The 22311-nt window shown below is 36.4% G+C and overlaps 1 protein-coding gene across 1 annotated transcript in view; it reads right to left on the bottom strand.

The window, feature by feature from the left end:
- The window catches only part of LOC142226624 (uncharacterized), a 513612-nt gene that overhangs the window by 460576 nt on the left and 30725 nt on the right, over nucleotides 1–22311 (bottom strand). Inside the window, exons 2-4 of the mRNA XM_075296721.1 lie at nucleotides 16715–16813; nucleotides 9162–9288; nucleotides 8454–8550 (exon numbers count right to left, since the gene is read on the bottom strand). Coding sequence (XP_075152836.1) covers nucleotides 8454–8550; nucleotides 9162–9288; nucleotides 16715–16813 — 323 coding nt within the window. The remainder of the gene's footprint in view (nucleotides 1–8453; nucleotides 8551–9161; nucleotides 9289–16714; nucleotides 16814–22311) is intronic.

Consider the following 22311-nt stretch of genomic DNA (forward strand, 5'->3'; position numbering starts at 1 on the left):
CCACGACAAAGCCATCATCTACGTGTTTGTCCGAGATTTAGGAATCTTTCTGTGAATGATCGGTTGACTGCTGTGAAACGGTACCGCTGTTGTTTCAATTGTCTATCTCGTAGACATGACGTTAACAACTGTGCTACATCTCGCAGTTGTGAGAAGTGTCAAGGAAGGCATCATACTTTGCTTCATCGCGATTCTTCCCATTCTACGAATGTGGCGACTACGTCTTCGACGGTTTCGGCCGCTCGTCCTACGGATTCTAGCGGTTTGATTGACCCGCAGCCTTCCACTTCGTCTGGAATCGTGTCTGGCACTTCGGCCAGGCAAGTATTTCATGTTTCCCAGGACAGGTCGGTACTATTAGGGACGGCTATGGTGAACATCGTTCATCAGGGTATGACGTACCCAGCTCGGGCTCTTATTGACCCAGCATCGGAAGCCTCCTTTATTACCGAAAAAATGCAAAAGTTGCTTAGGATTTCGATAACGAGTGCGACGTCTTCGATATCGGGCGTGAATCAATCGGTTTCGATAACTTCTCGAGGTATTTGCCCTCTGAGTATAGGGTCACCCATAGATGGATCGGTCTTGGTAGAGGCGACTGCGTTGGTCCTGCCTAGGATTTCTGGGAATTTACCGTCTTTCCAAGTGAGTCGGAATTATATGTCACGTTTGCCAAATTTGCGTTTAGCTGATCCTAATCTGTTCGATAGTCGTCCGGTTGATCTATTGTTGGGGGCAGACGTGTATCCCAGAATTATATTACAGGGGGTTCGGTCTGGTATTTTAGGGTCGTTGATTGCTCAACAGACAGTCTTCGGCTGGCTCATTACTGGTTCAATTCCCACTTCTAATGTGACGGTTTTTTCAACGACTGTTGAATTTATGGAAGAAGATGGTCTTGACAAGACTCTTCTTCGGTTTTGGGAATTAGAGGACTTACCAAGACGGGCAATTTGTTCTCCCGCAGATAAATTTTGTGAAGAAAATTTTAAGAATACCACATATAGGGATTCCGATGGAAGATACGTAGTGACTCTTCCGATAAAACCCGAATTAAAGGGACAAGTCTTGCTTGGACATTCGCGGACAAGTTGTTTGAAGCAGTTTATTCGTGGTGAGGCTTCGCTTTTACGAAAGCCTGAAACAAAATTAATGTATGACGGGGTGATTAAAGAATATTTGGACTTGCAACATATGAGACCAGTGTCGTCGACTTCTCCTGCAGATCAAACTGTGTGTTATTTGCCACACCACCCGGTAATCAATCCGGACAAATTGACGTCCAAACTTCGAGTTGTCTTTAATGCTTCGCATAAGACCTCAAATGGTAAAAGTCTGAACGACATTCTTTATGTGGGACCCACATTACAATTGGAATTGGTTCATTTGATTTTGAGGTGGAGATTTTTCAAATACGTTTTTAATTGCGACATCACACAGATGTACCGCCAAATTAGGGTAAATTCGGCCCATACTTCTCTGCAGCGAATTGTCTTTAGGGACTCCCCACAAAAAGATGTACAAGACTATGAGCTGCAGACCGTGACATTTGGAGTGAATTGTGCTCCCTATTTAGCTATACGGACGTTATTGCAATTGGCCGATGACTCCGAAGATGACTATCCCCACGCGGCACATATTCTACGAAGGTGCATGTACGTGGATGATGTTTTGACAGGATACCATGACGTGGATACTGCTGTTGAATCTAGGGACCAATTGATTAGAGTACTATCATCGGCAAAGTTCGAACTGAGGAAGTGGACTTCTAATGAGCTAGCCATTTTAGAATCGCTTCCGGCTGACCATTTGGTTGACGCCAAATTATTGGAGTTTGTTGAGGCCAGTAGTTCGAAACCGTTGGGTATTAGGTGGAATGCGCAGTTAGACTTGTTTTATTTTGAGATGAAACCGATTGAGCAAAAATCTCGGTTTACGAAGAGAGAGGTTTTATCGGCTATAGCTAGGCTATTTGACCCTGTTGGCTGGCTGGGGCCAGTTATTATAGTGGCGAAGATAATTATGCAACAGGTTTGGTTGGATAAGATAGGATGGGACGAGTCTCTTCCGTTACAAACAGAGCGACAATGGCGAAAGTTTGTCGAGACCTATCAGGATGTGAATCACGTTCGTATTCCTCGATGGGTCAATTACTCCACAGACTGTGAGGTAGAATTACATGTTTTTTCCGACGCCTCGGAAAAAGCATACGCGGGGGTAGTATATGTTCGTGTGGTTACGCCGCAGGGACAAATCTTCACCCATTTGCTATCTTGTAAGACTAAGGTAGCCCCCATCAAATCTATATCTTTGCCACGTTTGGAGCTTTGTGGGGCAGTTTTGGCCTCAGAACTTTACAAGTCTATAGCCAGGGAGTTAGATATTGAATTTCGACGTGTTTATTGTTGGACGGATTCTACGATCGTCCGCTCTTGGCTTCGAAAGACGCCATCTACGTGGTCTACTTTCGTTGCGAATCGCGTATGTAGGATTCAGGAGAATACTGGGGGACAGAATTGGTACCATGTTCGTTCTGAGGACAATCCGGCCGACTTGGGAAGTCGCGGAGTGTCGCCTGCAGAGTTGGCAGTTTCAACGCTTTGGTGGCATGGACCAGAGTGGCTGTGCTCAGCTAGTTCTCAGTGGGATATTAGTGATTTGACCCCTCTTGAGACTGACGTTGAGGTACGGGCGGTCAAGACTCACGCATCGTTTTTTACGAACTATGAGGACATTTTAGAGGGATTTTCTTCGTTAGATAGGGCTCTACGAGTCATCGCGTATATATTTAGGTTTTATCAAAGGACCCATTATTCACATGCTAGTCGAAATGTGTATCACGACACGACGTTGACGGCAACCGAATTAAAGGCAGTGAGATTACGTCTAGCTGTTCTTTCTCAAAGGGCTCATTATCCAGATGAGTACGGTTGTTTGATGGAAAAGAAACCGTTAGGTTCCAGGAGTTCGTTGTTGTCATTGAATCCATTCCTGGATGAGGAGGGGGTTATGAGGTTGAATGGTCGTTTGAGTAGGTGTCCTACCCTTTCGTATAGTGAGCGACATCCAATTATAGTGCCGTATAATAGTAGATTCGCTAGGTTACTGGTGAAATATGTTCACGACATATCTATTCACGGAGGAAACCAGTTGGTTCTACGTCTTATTCGGATTGAGTATTGGATTCCTCGTTTAACATCTTTGATTAGATCGACTATTAACCGGTGTAAACGGTGTCTGTTGGATAGGAAGAAGTCTTGTACGCAGATCATGGCGGCTCTCCCACCGGAGAGAACTGTACTTACAAGACCGTTTACTACGACTGGCGTTGATTTTGCGGGGCCTTTCGAAATTAAGTCATTTATAGGGCGCGCATGTAAGATAACAAAGGGTTATGTTTGCGTTTTTGTATGCTTTTCGACGAAGGCCATACACTTGGAAGCCACATCAGACTTGTCTACGACAACATTTCTGGCTGCCTTTCACAGATTTATATCTCGGCGTGGTTGTCCCAAGACCATTTTTTCGGATAATGGTACAAATTTTGTAGGCGCTTCACGCGAAATGGAAAAAGAATTGAGAAGTGTTCTTAAGGAGGGACGTGATAAGGTGTGTTCCGCATACCAGTTTCAGCAGCTTTCCTGGCAGTTTATCCCTGCCGGGGCGCCACATATGGGTGGTCTCTGGGAAGCTGCTGTCAAAAGCTTCAAGACGCATTTTAGGAAACATGCATCTGGATTCAAATATACATTTGAAGAGTTTTCGACTGTTCTTTCGAGAATTGAGGCTTGTTTAAATTCTAGGCCGTTGTGCCCGATGAGTGAAAGTTCTCAAGAGTTGGTGGCACTTACGCCCGGCCATTTTTTGGTAGGATCTCCGATCTTGGCGCCTCCTGAACAGCTTGTTTCGTTCGAAGTTAGCGTGATTTCAACAGACGACGGACGGACGGTCATGCTCAGATCGACTCAGAATTTCACCACGACCCAGAATATATACTTTGTGGGGTCTTAGAGCAATATTTCGATGTGTTATAAACGGAATGACAAACTTAATATACCCCCATCCTATGATGGAGGGTACAAAACGTCCGGGATGGTTTGAGTCTTGGCTAAAAACAATTTTAACTTCACACGCTTGTATATTGGCTCATTTCTGGTAATGCACAGTCTTGACATTATCAACATTTTGGTAATTTTTAGTACCACCTTTACTTTCCAAATTTCCCTAGGCGCAAAAGTAGAACGGATTGAGATTCGGAAATTTTGGTCACCATTACCATCGGCGGCATTTGAGCTCTAGTGGCCAATTGAAGGTATACATTTTACAGTTGATCTCTTTTTTGCAAGTAAATAATCCCAATAATTTCATTTGTTCACAAACTGCTCAAATTGGAATGACTTTTCACCGAACCGGTTTATATGGGAGCTATATCAAAACCTGAACCAATATACTCCATCTACGAACTCGATCTGCTTGCAGACAATAAACGACTTGTTGCGAAGTTTCAGCACAATAGCTTTATTAGTGACGGAAGTAGCTTGATAGCAACAGACAAACGGGCATTGTAAGATTGTCTTAAAATTTTATTCTGAACCAGAATATACGACCGGTAATCGATATATCGATGCGTTACAAATGGAATATGAAACTTCTTTACCCCTATCACCATCTTATGGAGATGGATATAAAAAGTTTGGCTTTTAGCGGTATGATAAAATCCAGGTACTAAAGTGGAACAACGACTGGTCATATACCTCTAAAGGATTTTTTGGCGGCGTGATCTACCTTAGGGCGGTCATATCGCCCAATTTTAGTTTGGGCTTTATGTCCTCTTCCCTTCGTGGTCATAAATCTCATAAAAATTAGTGTTATGACTTTATTTAAATAACAAAATATGTGTTCGGAGTTGGCTTGAGGGCTTTTGGCATTGCACCACTTTAACTTCTATGATTTTCTTAATGACTGCAGGATCTTCTGTATTGTCTTTCTGATTAAGGCATTTTAAAATAAATAGCGTACATATTTTGTTATCCAAAATGTGGGATTCGAAGCTTTTAATTGTATAGAAAATTTAGTCAAAATTTTATTTCTATAGAAAATTTAGTAAAAATTTTATTTCTATAGAAAATTATGTCCACATTTGATTTCTATAGAAAATTTTGTTAAAATTCTATTTCTATAAAAAATTATGTCCAAATTTGATTTCTATAGAAATTTTTGTCAAAATTTGATTTCTATAGAAAATTTTATCAACATTTTATTTCTATAGAAAATATTGTCAAAATTTTATTTCTATAGAAAATTTTGTCAAAATTTTATTTCTATAGAAAATTTTGTCAAAATTTTATTTCCATAGAAAATTTTGTCAAAATTTTATTTCTATAGAAAATTTTGTCAAAATTATATTTCCATAGAAAATTTTGTCAAAATTTTATTTCTATAGAAAATTTTGTCAAAATTTTATTTCTATAGAAAATTTTGTCAAAATTTTATTTCCATAGAAAATTTTGTCCAAATTTGATTTCAATAGAAAATTTTGTCAAAATTTGATTTCTATAGAAAATTTTATCAAAATTTTATTTCTATAGAAAATTTTGTCAAAATTTTATTTCTATAGAAAATTTTGTCAAAATTTTATTTCTATAGAAAATTTTGTCAAAATTTTATTTCTATAGAAAATTTTGTCAAAATTTTATTTCTATAGATAACTTTGTAAAAATTGTATTCCTATAGAAAATTTTGCCAAACTTTTATTTCTGTAGAAAGAAAATTTTGTCAAAATTTTATTTCCATAGAAAATTTTGTCAAAATTTAATTCCTATAGAAAATTTTGTCAAAATTTTATTTCTACACAAAATTTTGTCAAAATTTTATTTCTATAGAAAATTTTGTCAAAATTTTATTCCTATAGAAAATTTTGTCAAAATTTTATTTCTATAGAAAATTTTGTCAAAATTTAATTTCTATAGAAAATTTTGTCAAAATTTTATTTCTATAGAAAATTTTGTCAAAATTTTATTTCTATAGAAAATTTTGCCAACATTTTATTTCTATAGAAAATTTTGTCAAAATTTTACTTCTATAGAAAATTTTGTCAAAATGATATTTCTATAGAAAATTTTGTCAGAATTTTATTTCTATAGAAAATTTTGTCAAAATTTTATTTCTATAGAAAATTTAGTCAACATTTTATTTCTATAGAAAATTATGTCAAAATTTTATTTCTATAGAAAATTTAATCAAAATTTTATTTCCATAGAAAATTTTGTCAAAATTTTATTTCTATAGATAATTTTGTAAAAATTTTATTCCTATGGAAAATTTTGCCAAACTTTTATTTCTATAGAAAGAAAATTTTGTCAAAATTTTATTTGTATAGAAAATTTTGTCAAAATTTTATTTCTATAGACAATTTTGTCAAAATTTTATTTCTATAGACAATTTTGTCAAAATTTTATTTCTATAGACAATTTTGTCAAAATTTTATTTCTATAGAAAATTTTGTCAAAATTTTATTTCTATAGAAAATTTTGTCAAAATTTTATTTCTATAGAAAATTTTGTCAAAATTTTATTTCTATAGAATATTTTGTCAAACTTTTATTTCTATGGAAAATTTTGTAAAACTTTTATTTCTATAGAAAATGTTTTCAAATTTTGATTTCTATAGAAAATTTTTTCAAAATTTTATTCTTATAGAAAATTTTGTCAAAATTTTATTTCTATAGACAATTTTGCCAAATTTTTATTTCTATAGAAAATTTTGTCAAAATTTTTATTTCTATAGAAAATTTGTCAAAATTTTATTTCTATAGAAAATTTTGTTAAAATTTTATTTCCATAGAAAATTTTGTCAAAATTTTATTTCTATAGAAAATTTTGTCAAAATTTTATTTCTATAGAATATTTTGTCAAACTTTTATTTCTGTGGAAAATTTTGTCAAAATTTTATTTCTATAAAAAATGTTGTCAAAATTTTATTTCTATAGAAAATTTTGCCAAATGTTTATTTCTATAGAAAATTTTGCCAAAATTTTATTTCTATAGAACTTTTTGTCAAAATTTTATTTCTATAGATAATTTTGTCAAAATGTAATTTCTATAGAAAATTTGGTCAGAATTTTATTTCTATAGAAAATTTTGTCAAAATTTTATTTCTATAGAAAATTTTGTCAAAATTTTATTTCTATAGAAAATTTTATTAAAAGTTTATTTCTATAGAAAATTTTGTCAAAATTTTACTTTTATAAAAAATTTTGTCAATGTTGTTTCTATAGAAAATTTTGTCAAAATTTTATTTCTATAGAAAATTTTGTCAAAATTTTATTTCTATAGAAAATTTTGTCAAAATGTTATTTCTATAGAAAATTTTGTCAAAATTTTATTTCTATAGAATATTTTGTCAAACTTTTATTTCTGTGGAAAATTTTGTCAAAATTTTATTTCTATAAAAAATGTTGTCAAAATTTTATTTCTATAGAAAATTTTGCCAAATGTTTATTTCTATAGAAAATTTTGCCAAAATTTTATTTCTATAGAACTTTTTGTCAAAATTTTATTTCTATAGATAATTTTGTCAAAATGTAATTTCTATAGAAAATTTGGTCAGAATTTTATTTCTATAGAAAATTTTGTCAAAATTTTATTTCTATAGAAAATTTTGTCAAAATTTTATTTCTATAGAAAATTTTATTAAAAGTTTATTTCTATAGAAAATTTTGTCAAAATTTTACTTTTATAAAAAATTTTGTCAATGTTGTTTCTATAGAAAATTTTGTCAAAATTTTATTTCTATAGAAAATTTTGTCAAAATTTTATTTCTATAGAAAATTTTTTCAAAATTTTATTTATAAAGACAATTTTACCAAAAATTTTGTTTCTATATTTATATGTTTTGTCAACATTTTATTTCTATAGAATTTTTTCGTCTATTTTTCAGGTCATATGACCGCGATGTCACAGGACTTAAAGCCCAAAGTAAAATTGTGCGATATCTCCACCCTAGGCGTAGTTGACTTCTCAAATGTCCTCAATGAAATTTTGGTAGCAAAGTCAACAAATTTTTATATTTTCTTTTTGGGCCCTAAAATTGTAGCGATGACGACATATCTTCGTTTGCCCTGACACTTTTCACCAGAGTTTACAATTGATGACCAACATTAGTGAGATGCTATCTGTTTATGGTCAACTTATATCACATTATCTAGAATTATTACAACTATGAAACTATAAAATGTCTTAAAATTACAATTTTAAAATGTATTGTAGTAGATGCCATTGAAGCCTTAAAGGAATTCGGTAGAATTCCTATTGTCTTCCTCTTGGAATAATTATTTCCACAATATTCTGTGTCTTTATCAGTCTGACCTCAAGATTTAAATTTAATTGATTAACACTTCATTACAGTTCAATATAATTGACTGAAACATGTTTTTCTTATATGTATTTACTTACCTGTGCTGATATTTTGCCCTTTTTCAGTCGCCCCAAATCAGTATGGCTCCAATTGCTCGATTTCCATGGATGTACGTCTCTGAGATCGTCATTAAAACTGCGAAAGAGGAAATGAATGGACACAAATATAAGAAAAAGATTTAAATGAAAAAAAAAAAAATAAAAACTCATTTAAATCGTTTGCCTAGCAGCGGAGAAGAAAAGAAAGACGCCCGCCAAGAAGTAATCTAAGAAATAGAGATGTATGCGAAAGATAAAAATTGACGTGACAAAACGAAATCACGGTTCTTGAATAAAGGACGATTCTCAAGGAACTCATTCAGTTGCATAGTCACACAAACACACTTACTCTCCACATACATCTCTATCATGCCATAGCTCCTTGCTGAAAATGAATTAAAATCCGGGAGGAGAATAAATAAAATAAAATTGCTATAGTGAAAAAAATAAGAAAAACACCAACTAAAGAAACTTCAAGGAGTTGGTGCAAATGAAAATGAAAAACAGAAGAACACAAACTTCGATAACAACAATCAATCAATGATATTGAAAGTATTCCAAAGAAATGTTCCTTGGATGTACTTTTCAACAAAGAAAACTAAAAGCCAATGATGATATATACGATGATATAAGGAAGTGGGAAGAATATCAAGCCATGGGTTGGTCGTTGGCTATATCGTAGACCATAATACAAACTGTAACACTTACTTAAAGTCACTGAGTTTATTGTGCAGGAACTTGCGTATATTCCAGGGTAGGTCATTATGCCCATCAATTAAAGGCACTTGATCTAATAGTTGTAGGGCAACACGTAGACGTTCTTCGAATGGAGCACCTATTTGAAGAGATAAAGTTAAAGAAAATTAAAAATAAAACGATAAACAATAATAATAATAAATAGATATAAGAAAGAGTGAAACAAAATTACAATTGGAGCAATGATAATTAAACATTAAGAGACCTAGATAAAGAAAATACGTGAATTTCTTGTGATTAATTGTAAAAGTGTCAGAAACGTTGAATTTCAAAATGTGGAAATGGAGAAAAAAAAATTGTAAATGACCCTGAGTTCAGTCAGATTCAAATTCTTTCAACACGGATTTGAAGCTTTTAAGAAACTGACAAAATGCTAAAATTTTAAGATGTGTCAGTTTCCATATCGTAATGCTGGTGACATTTCTGAGGGTTTCAAAGCTTCTCTAAGTGGTTTCACTGCAATGTGGAACGCCGTTCGGACTCGGCTATAAAAATGAGGTCCTTTGTCATTGAGCTTAACATGGAATCGGGCAGCACTCAGTGGTAAGAGAGAAGTTCACCAATGTGGTATCACAATGGACTGAATAGTCTAAGTGAGCCTGATACATTGGGCTGCCACCTAACCTAACCTAACCTTCATCAAATCTTGTTACCGAGTTCTGGATAAAGAAAAAGCTGAATTTAACTTCGGACAAATCGCTCACAACTAAACCTGCGTCATCCAATAGTTAACCAACAAAAAAATACACACGAGCAACCACTAGTCACAAGTCATCATTATACTGAACAGCGTAGTGACTGTGTGCTGTTACATCGAGGTGATTTCTGTTCACAAAATTCAATTCACGCGACAGAAGCTAATTCTCAATCAGTTCATTGCACGAAATGCTTATATTGCTGGCCTTTGCCAATCAAAGCCAGACTCGGATATGTGACTGACCTGAGACATTGGATAAACCTGCACCTTACTGTATACATATGGGTGCTAATCGTTCCACTTGCAGATCATTACACATCGTGGAATCCTGGTCGTCTTTCGGTTATATTTTTGGCGTCGTCTAAGAAATTTATTCCCAGACGCGAAATAAATAAAGGGTGATTCTTTTGAGGTTAGGATTTTCATGCATTAGTATTTGACAGATCACGTGGGATTTCAGACATGGTAACAAAGAGAAAGATGCTCAGTATGCTTTGACATTTCATCATGAATAGACTTACTAACGAGCCACAACGTCGAATTTTCAGTGAATGGGCCCTAGAAAAGTTGGCAGAAAATCCGCTTTTTTATCGACAAATTTTGTTCAGCGATGAGGCTCATTTCTGGTTGAATGGCTACGTAAATAAGCAAAATTGCCGCATTTGGAGTGAAGAGCAACCAGAAGCCGTTCAAGAACTGCCCATACATCCCGAAAAATGCACTGTTTGGTGTGGTTTGTACGCTGGTGGAATCATTGGACCGTATTTTTTCAAAGATGCTGTTGGACGCAACGTTACGGTGAATGGCGATCGCTATCGTTCGATGCTAACAAACTTTTTGTTGCCAAAAATGGAAGAACTGAACTTGGTTGACATGTGGTTTCAACAAGATGGCGCTACATGCCACACAGCTCGCGATTCTATGGCCATTTTGAGGGAAAACTTCGGAGAACAATTCATCTCAAGAAATGGACCGGTAAGTTGGCCACCAAGATCATGCGATTTGACGCCTTTAGACTATTTTTTGTGGGGCTACGTCAAGTCTAAAGTCTACAGAAATAAGCCAGCAACTATTCCAGCTTTGGAAGACAACATTTCCGAAGAAATTCGGGCTATTCCGGCCGAAATGCTCGAAAAAGTTGCCCAAAATTGGACTTTCCGAATGGACCACCTAAGACGCAGCCGCGGTCAACATTTAAATGAAATTATCTTCAAAAAGTAAATGTCATGGACCAATCTAACGTTTCAAATAAAGAACCGATGAGATTTTGCAAATTTTATGCGTTTTTTTTTAAAAAAAAAGTTATCAAGCTCTTAACAAATCACCCTTTAGTATCACAGAGACCTTTGTGACTTCAGTTCAACCACAGAAGCCTTCGGACCTACTGCTCCACCACGAAGACCTTAGGGCCTACTGTGTCACTATAAAGTGCTTCCGACCTACTTTTCTACCACAAAAACCTTGGGGCCTACTGTGTCACCACAGAGAGCGTCGGTCCCACTTCTCCAGCACAGACATCTTCAGGTCTACTGTTTCACCACAGAAAGACCTAATATTTCACACACTTAAGGCCTAATATTTCACCAAAGAGACCTTCTGGCCTACTATTCCACCAAAGAGATCTTTGAGCCTATTGTTCCCCACAGATACCTTCGGGCCAACTGTTCTGACACAGAAACTCTTGAGATTACTGTTCCACTACAGATACCTTTAACAGGTTGGCTGATAAGTCCCCGGTCTAACAAAGAAAAACAATTTTTTTTTTGTCAAAATTCGTTTTTATTATTCAACATAGTTCCCTTCAAGAGCGATACAACGATTATAATGACCTTCCAATTTTTTGATACCATTTTAGTAGTACTCCTTTGGTTTTGCCTCAAAATAGGCCTCAGTTTCGGCGATCACCTCTTCATTGCAGCCAAATTTTTCCCTGCGAGCATCCTTTTGAGGTCTGAGAACAAGAAAAAGTCGCTGAGGGCCAGATCTGGACAATACGGTGGGTGGGGAAGCAATTCGATGCCCAATTCATGAATTTTTGCCATCGTTCTCAATGACTTGTGGCACGGTGCGTTGTCTTGGTGGAACAACACTTTTTGTCTCCATATGGGGCCGTTTTGCCGCGATTTCGACCTTCAAACGCTCCGATAACGCCATATAATATTCACTGTTGATGGTTTTTCCCTTTTCAAGATAATCGATAAATATTATTCCATGCGCATCCCAAAAAACAGAGGCCATTACTTTGCCAGCGGACTTTTGAGTCTTTCCACGCTTCGGAGACGGTTCACCGGTCGCTGTCCACTCAGCCGTCTGTCGATTGGACTCAGGAGTATAGTGATGGAGCCATGTTTCATCCATTGTCACATATCGACGGAAAAACTCGGGTGTATTACGAGTTAACAGCTGCAAACACCGCTCAGAATCATCAACACGTTGTTGTTTTTGGTCAAATGTGAGCTCGCGTGGCACACAATTTGTACAGAGCTTCCGCATATCCAAATATTGATGTATGATATGACCAATACGTTCCTTTGATTTCTTTAAGGCCTCTGCTATCTCGATCAACTTCATTTGTTTTCGTCGGTAACCACCTCTTTCGGGCGTCCACTGCGTTCACCGTCCTCCGTGCTCATTTCACCACGCTTGAATTTTGCATACCAATCAATTATTGTTGATTTCCCTGGGGCAGAGTCCGGAAACTCAGTATAAAGCCAAGTTTTTGCTTCCACCGTATTTTTTCCCTTCAGAAAACAATATTTTATCAAAACACGAAATCCTTTTTTTTCATTTTTTTCACAATAACAAAAGTTGATTCACAAAAGACGCTCTATCTCACTAATGAATTGACTTACAGACGTCAAATTTTGACACGAATCATTTGAAGGTTGGTACTATATAAAAATAATATGCATTTAATACTAGCGACGCCATCTATGCGTCAGACCGGAGACTTATCAGCCAACCTGTTACTGCTCCACCACGAAGACCTTAGGACCTACTGTGCCACCATAGAGAGCTTCCGACCTACTGTTCCACCACAAAACCCTTAGGGCCTACTCTGGCACCACCGAGAGCGTCGGACCTACTTTTCCACCACAGAAATCTTCAGGTCTACTGTTTCACCACAGAGACCTACTATTTCACCAAAGAGACTTTCGGGCTAGAGGTGTGCATGTGAGTAATATTTTAGTCACGCTCACGCACACTCACGACGGAAAAATCTTACTCACGCACGATATTGTTTGGTAGGACTCACGCTCACGCACACTCACGAAAATAAAATTTGTACTCACGCACGAAAATGTCGTAACTCACGAAAAATATCGTGACTCACGAAAAATATCGTGACTCACGAAAAATGTCGTGACTCACGAACAAATTTACCTTAACGACGTCTCTGAAAACATGAGCATTATTAAAATCGGGAGCGTTATTTCACTCTTAACATCCCAGGTGTCACTAAAATTGTAAATTAATTTAACTATTAAACCTTTCACTACCGAAATAAACCTAATGTTAAAAACTTTTATTTTTCTTCTGTTTTTACTTGTACTAACAGCATGTAGAACAAAAATTGCCATTTTTAAACTTACCTCAAATACTTCAAGAGCTATATGAGCTTCTTCAGAAAATTTGATTCTTGAATTGTGTCCGAATAGCCTTAAAAAAAATAAGCGCTATTTGGCCTATAATATCTTTCAAAGTGTGAGAAAAAATACAAAAAAGAACCCGAAAAAGTATCAGCTTTAGTTTTTGCATAAATGTCCATTTACCAGAAATATACAGTAGAAAAATTGTCTCAAATTTTCGTATTTTTCGTTTATTGTTAAAGAAGTTTAAAAAAATGTATTTTAGACCTCACCAATATGGACAATATTTATAGCTTATTTAGACTAAAATCTCTACTTTAAAATAACATCGAGAAATAAATCGAAACTAAGTGGGGAAATAGAATTTGGTGTCTTTTCCGAATGTTCTTCTAAGTGGACATCGGTAGTGAAAGGGTTAAGCGTTTTATGTCGGTGAGTGGGATTATTTTCGTGAGCGTAAACCTTTACTCACGCACACTCACGGAGATAATATTTTCGTGACTCACGCTCACGCACGACATTTTGGTTTGTTAATCACGCACACTCACGCCGTTGCCATGAGCGTGACTCACGACTCACGCGTGAGTCGCGAAAATTTTCGTGAGTCACGACAATTTCGTGTCACGTGCACACCTCTACTTCGGGCCTACTATTCAACCAAAGAGATCTTCGAGCCTATTGTTCCCCATAGATACCTTTGGGCCAACTGTTCTGACACAGAAACTCTCGGGCCTACTGTTCCACCACAGATACCTTTGGGCCTACTGTTCCACCATAGGACCTTTGGTCTATTGTGCCACCACAGAGACCTTCGGGCCTATTGTTCTACCACAGAGACCTTCTGCCTTACTGTTCCACTATACATACATAGCTTTAGGCCTACTGTTCCACCATAGAGACCTTTGGGGCTATTGTGCCACCACAGAGACCTGCAAACCTACTATTCCACCACAGCGACCTTCGGGTCTGCTGTTCCACCACAGAGATCTCTTGGCCTACTGTGCCATCAAAGAAACGTTCTAGTCTACTGTTGCACCACAGAAACCTCCAGGCCTACTATTTCACCACAGAGACCTTCGGGTTACTGTTCCACTACAGAAACCTCCATGCCTACTGTTTCACCACGGAGACCTTCGGACTACTGTTCCCCCTCAGAGACCTTCGGGCCCACTATGCCAGCACAGAAATCTTCGAGCCTACAGTTAGCCCTCAGAGACCTTCGGACCTACAGTTAGCCCTCAGAGACCTTCGGGCCTACTGTTCCCCCTCAGATACCTTCGAACCTAGTGTTCCCTTTCATACAACTGCGAACCTACTGTCCCACCACAGAGACCTTCGCGCCTACTCTCCCAACACTGAGACATTCGAGCCAAGAGTCCGCTTCTAAACTAGCTGATAGTCATAGTAGTAGTTTGCATGATAGTCGTCAGTAATACTAAAACCGGCCTTAACCGATAACCGACCCCGGACGACCGATACCGAAGATGATACAACACCGCTTCTACAACAAGCAACTGTAGATAAACTAGCGAACGTCTTAAGACGAAAAACAAGTTCACGATCAACTACAAATCGACGTATACACAACTTTCCAATCGCCAAAGAACAAAACTACTCAGCAACGACCAATCATATACATTTCACCATTTAACCTCCAATTATCAATCAACCATCAACTACCGATCATTAACAAATCGACGTTCTCCTCCCCTACCAATTATAAACGAACTGAACTTCTCATCAACTATCAACTATCGAACATCGATAACTTGACTTTTATCACATCATTAATGATCATTAACGAGCCGAATTTCTCATTGACTACCAATAATCAGCGAACCGAATTCCTCATCAATTACCGAATCTCTACGAGCTGACGTTTTCAACTACCACCGATCAACTAACCAATGCACTTATCAATGAATCGAATCTCCTAGCAAATACCGATCATCAAGAAATCGAAGAATAGAAGTATTTATAACCTTCTGATAATCCTTCTTCATCTCAGCGAAGATATAACTTATCTTTTATCCACAAATTGACTACATTGTGAATGTTTGCTCCCATGAGATGCGGATCATATATCACACAAGTAGATTATTAAAAAGTTTCGATCAATTAAGCCGACTAAATTAATATTTTACTCGAAATAGATAAACACTTGTGTTCATATTCCGAAAGTGTTAATGGGGTCCTTGTGGAGACCCTGAAGGCGATTGAGCTTACCTCAGCCGACGAGAGAACCAGATTACTCCCTGTGACTGTCGTTTTTATTCCTTTCGTTAGTTTCCTAGATATTTGTGTCGATAGTTAAACACTTGTGTTCATATTCCGAAAGGTTTAGTGGGTCCTTGCGGAGACCCTGAAGGCGATTGAGCTTACCTCAGCCGACGAGAAAACCCATTACTCCATGTGACTGTCGTTTTTCTTCCCTTCGCTAGTTTCCTAGATATTTGGGTCGAATTGGTTCACCTCATAGTAAATATGTCGCCCTTAGAAGCGTTGCACCATTTCACATTGATCTTTATCACTCCAGTGCCCAATCATTCAATGGCACCCTCCTGGGCCCCAGACCACATCGCGGGTTAATTCTTTGTATCTTTATGCTTCACTTTATTCGGGCTGGCCCAGGCAGTCATATGTAATTACTAATCCCCGAATAGATCCACGTTCTCAGGGGTAATTCCTGCAGGTCTGGGATTGTAGGCTACTTAAATCCCTCTTCTTGATACCAATATAAATTTCTTGGCTTTAGATGACAGTTAGGCAGTACAATTGACAGGAGATGGATCAACCGTCCGATTTCCAGGAAAATATGATACTAACATTACTTCAAACATCCCCCAATCAGGCGTTAATTAGAGGCCTACAATGATTGATTGTAACCCAAAGCAAAGCCTTGAGACTTGATTTCTATACTGCCAGAAAAATCAGGTCGATAGTTGTGTTTAACCCTTATCAGCTTTTTGCTTAATCTTCTTAGATTTTTCGTATTAGGAAGCTAACATTCCTTTAATTAATTTTTCTTTTGAATTTTTTACTGGCCCTGGAAATACCAGAGTCTTATCTGGGATTTCCTCTGAATTTTAAATATCTACTAATCCATTTTCATGCCATATCAACGATTGCTATCACTAAGCACCCTCATATATCTTTGAAGAACTTGTAGAAAACATTTCCTGAAAAAAACGTAGACATATCAAAATTAATTTACTTACTTGCAGCCACTCTTAAAGCAAGTGGCACGGCAACACTTGCAGCACCAATGATTAAAAGTATCGAACTAACAGCCAACCAATGTTTTGCAGCATCAAAACCTTAAAGTTTCCAACAACAGTTCCAAGTGCCAGTTGATGATTAGGTGCAGCAATAGTTGGATTAGGTCATCCGTGACAGGATAATTTCATCAAGAGTACGATAGCATAGACATCATCACCATCATCGTTATCATCATCGTAATCATCATTCCAATGAAGGGTTTTGTTAATGGCATCATTGTGGTATTGACCATCCAGTCAGGCCAGGAGATGTTCAAGATTACCATGTGCAAGCATTACATTGTAAAGGCACCATAGCAAAGGCATGAAGTAAACGAAAGAGGAAGAGAAAGAGAAAAAGGAAACAATAATTAAACACTTTGCTTCAACTAAAAGTGTAATCAAAGTGGACAGTAGTTTGTAAACAAAATCTGTTGTTTGTCTTCTTGTTTTTCTATTCTTGTTTTTTTTTTTGTGGCAGATCCACAACTAGATTGGGTCTTGTTATCCTACCTCAATTTTCTGTAATAATTATCTTTATAATGTTGCTGTAGACTTATCTTCGATATAAAAAACAGTTGTTTGAAGAAGAATTTAAATTCAAAGGTATAATTTGTGATTAAATGTATGAATAGTAACATCTTGACAGATTTTTTTAATATATTCCGACGCAAAAAGTAATCAGTCATTCAAAAATAAAAGGCATACAAATATTTTCACATGGAGAAGATGTGCTCGAAAGTCCTAAAACATCTGAGGAGAGAGAGTGATAGAACAAGATGTCAAGAATTTCTAACTGTCTAGTACAAGACTTTGTGAAGATCCACCAGAGAAATTAGAGGCAAAACCTCTATCTACGACAGAAAATCTCAAAGATCCTACCTTCAAGCTAAAACATGAACACAATCCAGCCCCCAACGAGATAAACCAACAACTGCAATGAGGCTTTCTGAGCTGAGCAAATCGAATCCTGCCTTCAAGTTAAAACATAAAAACATTCCAGACCCCAACGAGATACCTTCAGAAGTCACGAATGAGATAAATAACAAATGCCTGGAATTAGCTGAAAGAGCTTATCCAACGATGAGGCAAGAGACTATATAAACTTGAACGCCAGAGGAACGGGTTATAAAATAGTAAGGAAAACCTTTGATCCCAAGACCCACAACTGCAATGAGGCTTTCTGAGCTGAGCAAATCGAAGAAATCCCTTTAGTTTGGGCATATATTCCCTCAAATCTGAAATGTGAAAAGACTACTGGCCCCGACTTGATACATTCAGAAGTAATGGATAGTGATTGCTACTAAACGCCTAGAAATGCAGTTAACCATACATGGCCGTAGCCAGGGGGCAATATGGATGGCTGCCAAAATTTTTACTTGGCTTGGGTAACAGTGCCAAGATACCCTTCCATCGGTTTAAATGGGGAGCTCTATATAATTAAACGCTAATATGGAGCATACTACGTAATAAATTTCATTAGGATCGGATGGAATTTGCTCCAAGAGGCTCCAAAGTCAAATGTGAGGATCTGATTTTATGGGGGTTATATCTAAAATTGCAAAACCACACAGAAAACAAGTATATAGCGCCGTAAGTTCGGCCAGGTCAAATCTTATATACACTCCACCATGGATTGCGTAGAAACTTCTACTATAGATTGTCATCCACAATCGAATTACGAATTACCAACATTTTCCTTGTATAATCGCCACTGCTATGTCGAAAACTTGTAAGAATGGCTTAAATTTCCCTATACTTCTAATACATATCTATCGACCGATAAACCATAATTACACTTTTGCGAAGTTGCCTCAAAATTGGTTAAATGTTTCCCATATTTATACGCTTCACCAATACTGTTGTGCAGGGTATAATAAATTGGTGCGTTTATATGTAACGCCAAGAAGGAAAAGTCAGAGACCCATCGTTCAGTATAACGATCGTCTTAGAATTCAATTCTGAGTCGATTTAGCTATGTCCGTCTGTCTGTCCGTCCATCTGTATATCTGTCCGGCCGTCCGTCCGTCTGTCTGTCTGTTCATGTATTTTTATGTGCAAAGTACAGGTCGCAGTATAAGTCCGATCGACCTCAAATTGGCACAGGGATCGTGCATTGTGATTCCATGTTAAGCTCAATGACGAGGGATCTCCTTTTTATAGCCGAGTCCGAACGGCGTTCCGCATTGCAGTGAAACCACTTAGAGAAGCTTTGAAACCCTCGGAAATATCACCAGCATTACTGAGGTGAGATAATCCACCTCTGAAAAACTTTTTTTGGTGTTCGGTCAAAGCAGGAATCGAACCCCCGACTTTGTGTATGCAAGGCGGGCATGGTAACCATTGCACCACGGTGGAAATATAGTAGAAAATTTCATATTTTATACGCCATTTCAACGGAATTTTATTTTACACAAAAGAAAGTTTTAACATTCTATCTCTCTGTGTCGATTTTTATCCAAATCGGTTCAGATTAAGATAAAGCGTCATATATTCCATAGGTAAAATGGCACAACATAAGCGAAGATGTCCCCATACTTTCCACAGAAGATTTAGATAAGGTTCCGGCTGTGTAAATGTCGCTCGATGTGGCCAAATATTGTCGCAAACCCGACAAATGATAACCTATCTTGAAGAGATTTTTCCAATATCCTTGTAAAATGGCTTTAGCTTTATATTTCCCATATTTTCTACCCAGCGCCACACTGTGGAACAAGGTATTATAAGTTAGTGCATATGTTTGCAACACCCAGAAGGAGACGAGATAGACACATGGTGTCTTTGGCAGAAATGCTCAGGGTGGGCTCCTGAGTCGATATAGCCATGTCCGTCTGTCCGTGAACATATTTTTGTAATCAAAGTCTAGGTCGCAGCTTTAGTCCAATTCAAATTTGGCACAAGTATGTGTTTTGGCTCAGAATAGAACCATATTTTGGAAGAAGTCGGTTCAGATTTAGATATAGCTCCATTATATATATATATATATATATATATATATATATATATATATATATATATATATATATATATATATATATATATATATATATATATATATATATATATATATATATATATATATATATATATATATATATATATATATATATATATATATATATATATATATATATATATATATATTTCGCCCGATATGGACTTATATGGCCCCAGAAGCAAGATTTTAACCCTGATTTGCTTGAAATTTTGAACCAGGAGAACTATTAGTACTATAGTCAAGTGTGCCAAATTTTATTGAAATCGGTTCAGATTTAGATATAGCTCCCATATACAGTCCCAGAAGCCAGAGTTTTACCCCAATTTGGTTGAAATTTTGCACTAGGAGTACATTAAGTAGTGTAGTCAAGTGTGCTAAATTTTATTGAAATCGGTTCAGATTTAGATATAGCTTCCATATATATCGTTCGCCCGATTTACACTCATATGACCACAGTGGCCAATCTTTTACTCCGATTTAATTGAAATTTTGCACAGAGAGTAGAATTATCATTATAGCTATGCGTGCCAAATTTGGTTGAAATCGGTTTAGATTTAGACATATCTCCCATATATAGCTTTCGCCCGATTTACACTCATATGACCACAGAGGCCAATTTTTAACTCCGATTTAGTTGAAATTTTGCACAGGGAGTAGAATTAGCATTGTTGCTATGGGTGCCAAATTTAGTTGAAATCGGTTCAGATTTAGATATAGCTCCCATATATATGTTTTTCTGATTTCGACAAAAATGGTCAAAATACCAACATTTTCCTTGTAAAATCGCCACTGCTTAGTCGAAAAGTTGTAAAAATGACTCTAATTCTCCTAAACTTCTAATAAATATATATCGAAACGATAAATCATAAATAAACTTTTGCGAAGTTTCGTTATAATTGCTTCAGATTTAAATGTTTCCCGTATGTTTTTACTAACATTGTGTTCCACCCTAGTGCATTAGGCGACTTAATGCGAAAGTCTAAAGTCGGCCCTGCCCGACTTTAGACTTTCCTTACTTGGTGTACTTAATTGTGTTTCGTTTCCGAGCGTTAGTCGATTTAAATTTAAAGTCTAGAGATTATGTAGAAGTTTAAAAATGTTCCTCCAAATCGGTTATGATTTAAATATTTGTATATGGGAATGTAAACCTTTATATAGCTCCCAAAAAATTTGAAGGAGTTCAGATGGTATCAACAATTTTGGTCTACATAGTGGTGAAGGGTATAATATAGTCGGCCCCGCCTCACTTTGGCCTTTACTAACTTGTTTTTACTAACATTGTGTTCCATCCCAGGACATTAGCCGACTTAAATCTTAAGTCTATAGATTTTGTAGAAGCTTAACAAATTTTGTCCAGACCGAGTCCGATTTAAATGTATATATTTGGGACAAAGCTTTATATATAGCACCCAACACATTTGACGGATTTGATATGGTATCGAAAATTTGGATCTACAAAGTGGTGCAGGGTATAATATAGTCGGCTCCGCCCGACTTGAGACTTTCCTTACATGTTTTATTTTCATAATGGGGAAAAAAGTTGTAATGATAATTACAACCGCTTATTCGTTTCATGTGTACAAGGTACGCTTCTCTTATCACAGAGAGCAATGTCTAATGAACGGCCATTCATTAGACATTGTTCAGGATGAACATTGATTTTTTTACCTTCTTTGAAAAAATATATTTTTATGTAACTCTCACCCTTTGCTATACACCTTAATGGTTTTCTTATTTATTTTCTTTAATTCAATTCATATGGGCTAGACATATTTTTATGACGTTATATAAATAAAATTTATTCCATGGCAGAGTATTTTTTTCCTCTTATTACCCAATAACACAATTTCGTTAATGTCATAGCATGAATTTAGCCACATTCAACTAATCTACAGGATATATATTTTTCCCACACACACTCACACATACACAAATACAAATTCACATGCACACTTCATGTATTTATAACTTAAGGATTCTACAGTACCAGAACATTGACAATTCTTGTAAAAGTTTTCGAGCAGACGATGAGAGGAACTGACAATATCAACTACCAGCAGCAGCACCACCACAAAATGCTAATTAAAAACATTTGCAGACTTACGACTTTGGCTAGCTCCAAGGCAGTCGCAATTGCTTGACAACAATGGTGTGAGTTAAAGAACGAAGTATTGCAACATAGATGGAGAATTACAAACTAATACAATTAATTTTAGTATGATAAGGCTTAAGGCTTTGTCTGGGTCACATGTACATAGGATAATAGAGAGAATTTTATGTAATTGAGGGGTTATAAGATTGGAATAAAACAAAAGTGGAGAATTGCCAGGATAGGCGATCATTTGTTATTTAAGGTCAAATACAAGATCTGGACATATTTGTGTGAAAAAATCAATTGTGAAAGCAAGCGACACATAAAAAATAACCCCTAGCCGAAGCTTAACCAGCCTTCGACAAGTATTTGAATTAGTAGACACTGCTGCACACAAAGATTTAATAAATTATAGATCGATATTTTGATTAATATAAAGACAACAAGGTAAAATAGATAACACGAAAA

The sequence above is a fragment of the Haematobia irritans genome, chromosome 2 (assembly GCF_050003625.1).
Source record: "Haematobia irritans isolate KBUSLIRL chromosome 2, ASM5000362v1, whole genome shotgun sequence".
Taxonomy (NCBI): Eukaryota; Metazoa; Arthropoda; class Insecta; order Diptera; family Muscidae; genus Haematobia; species Haematobia irritans.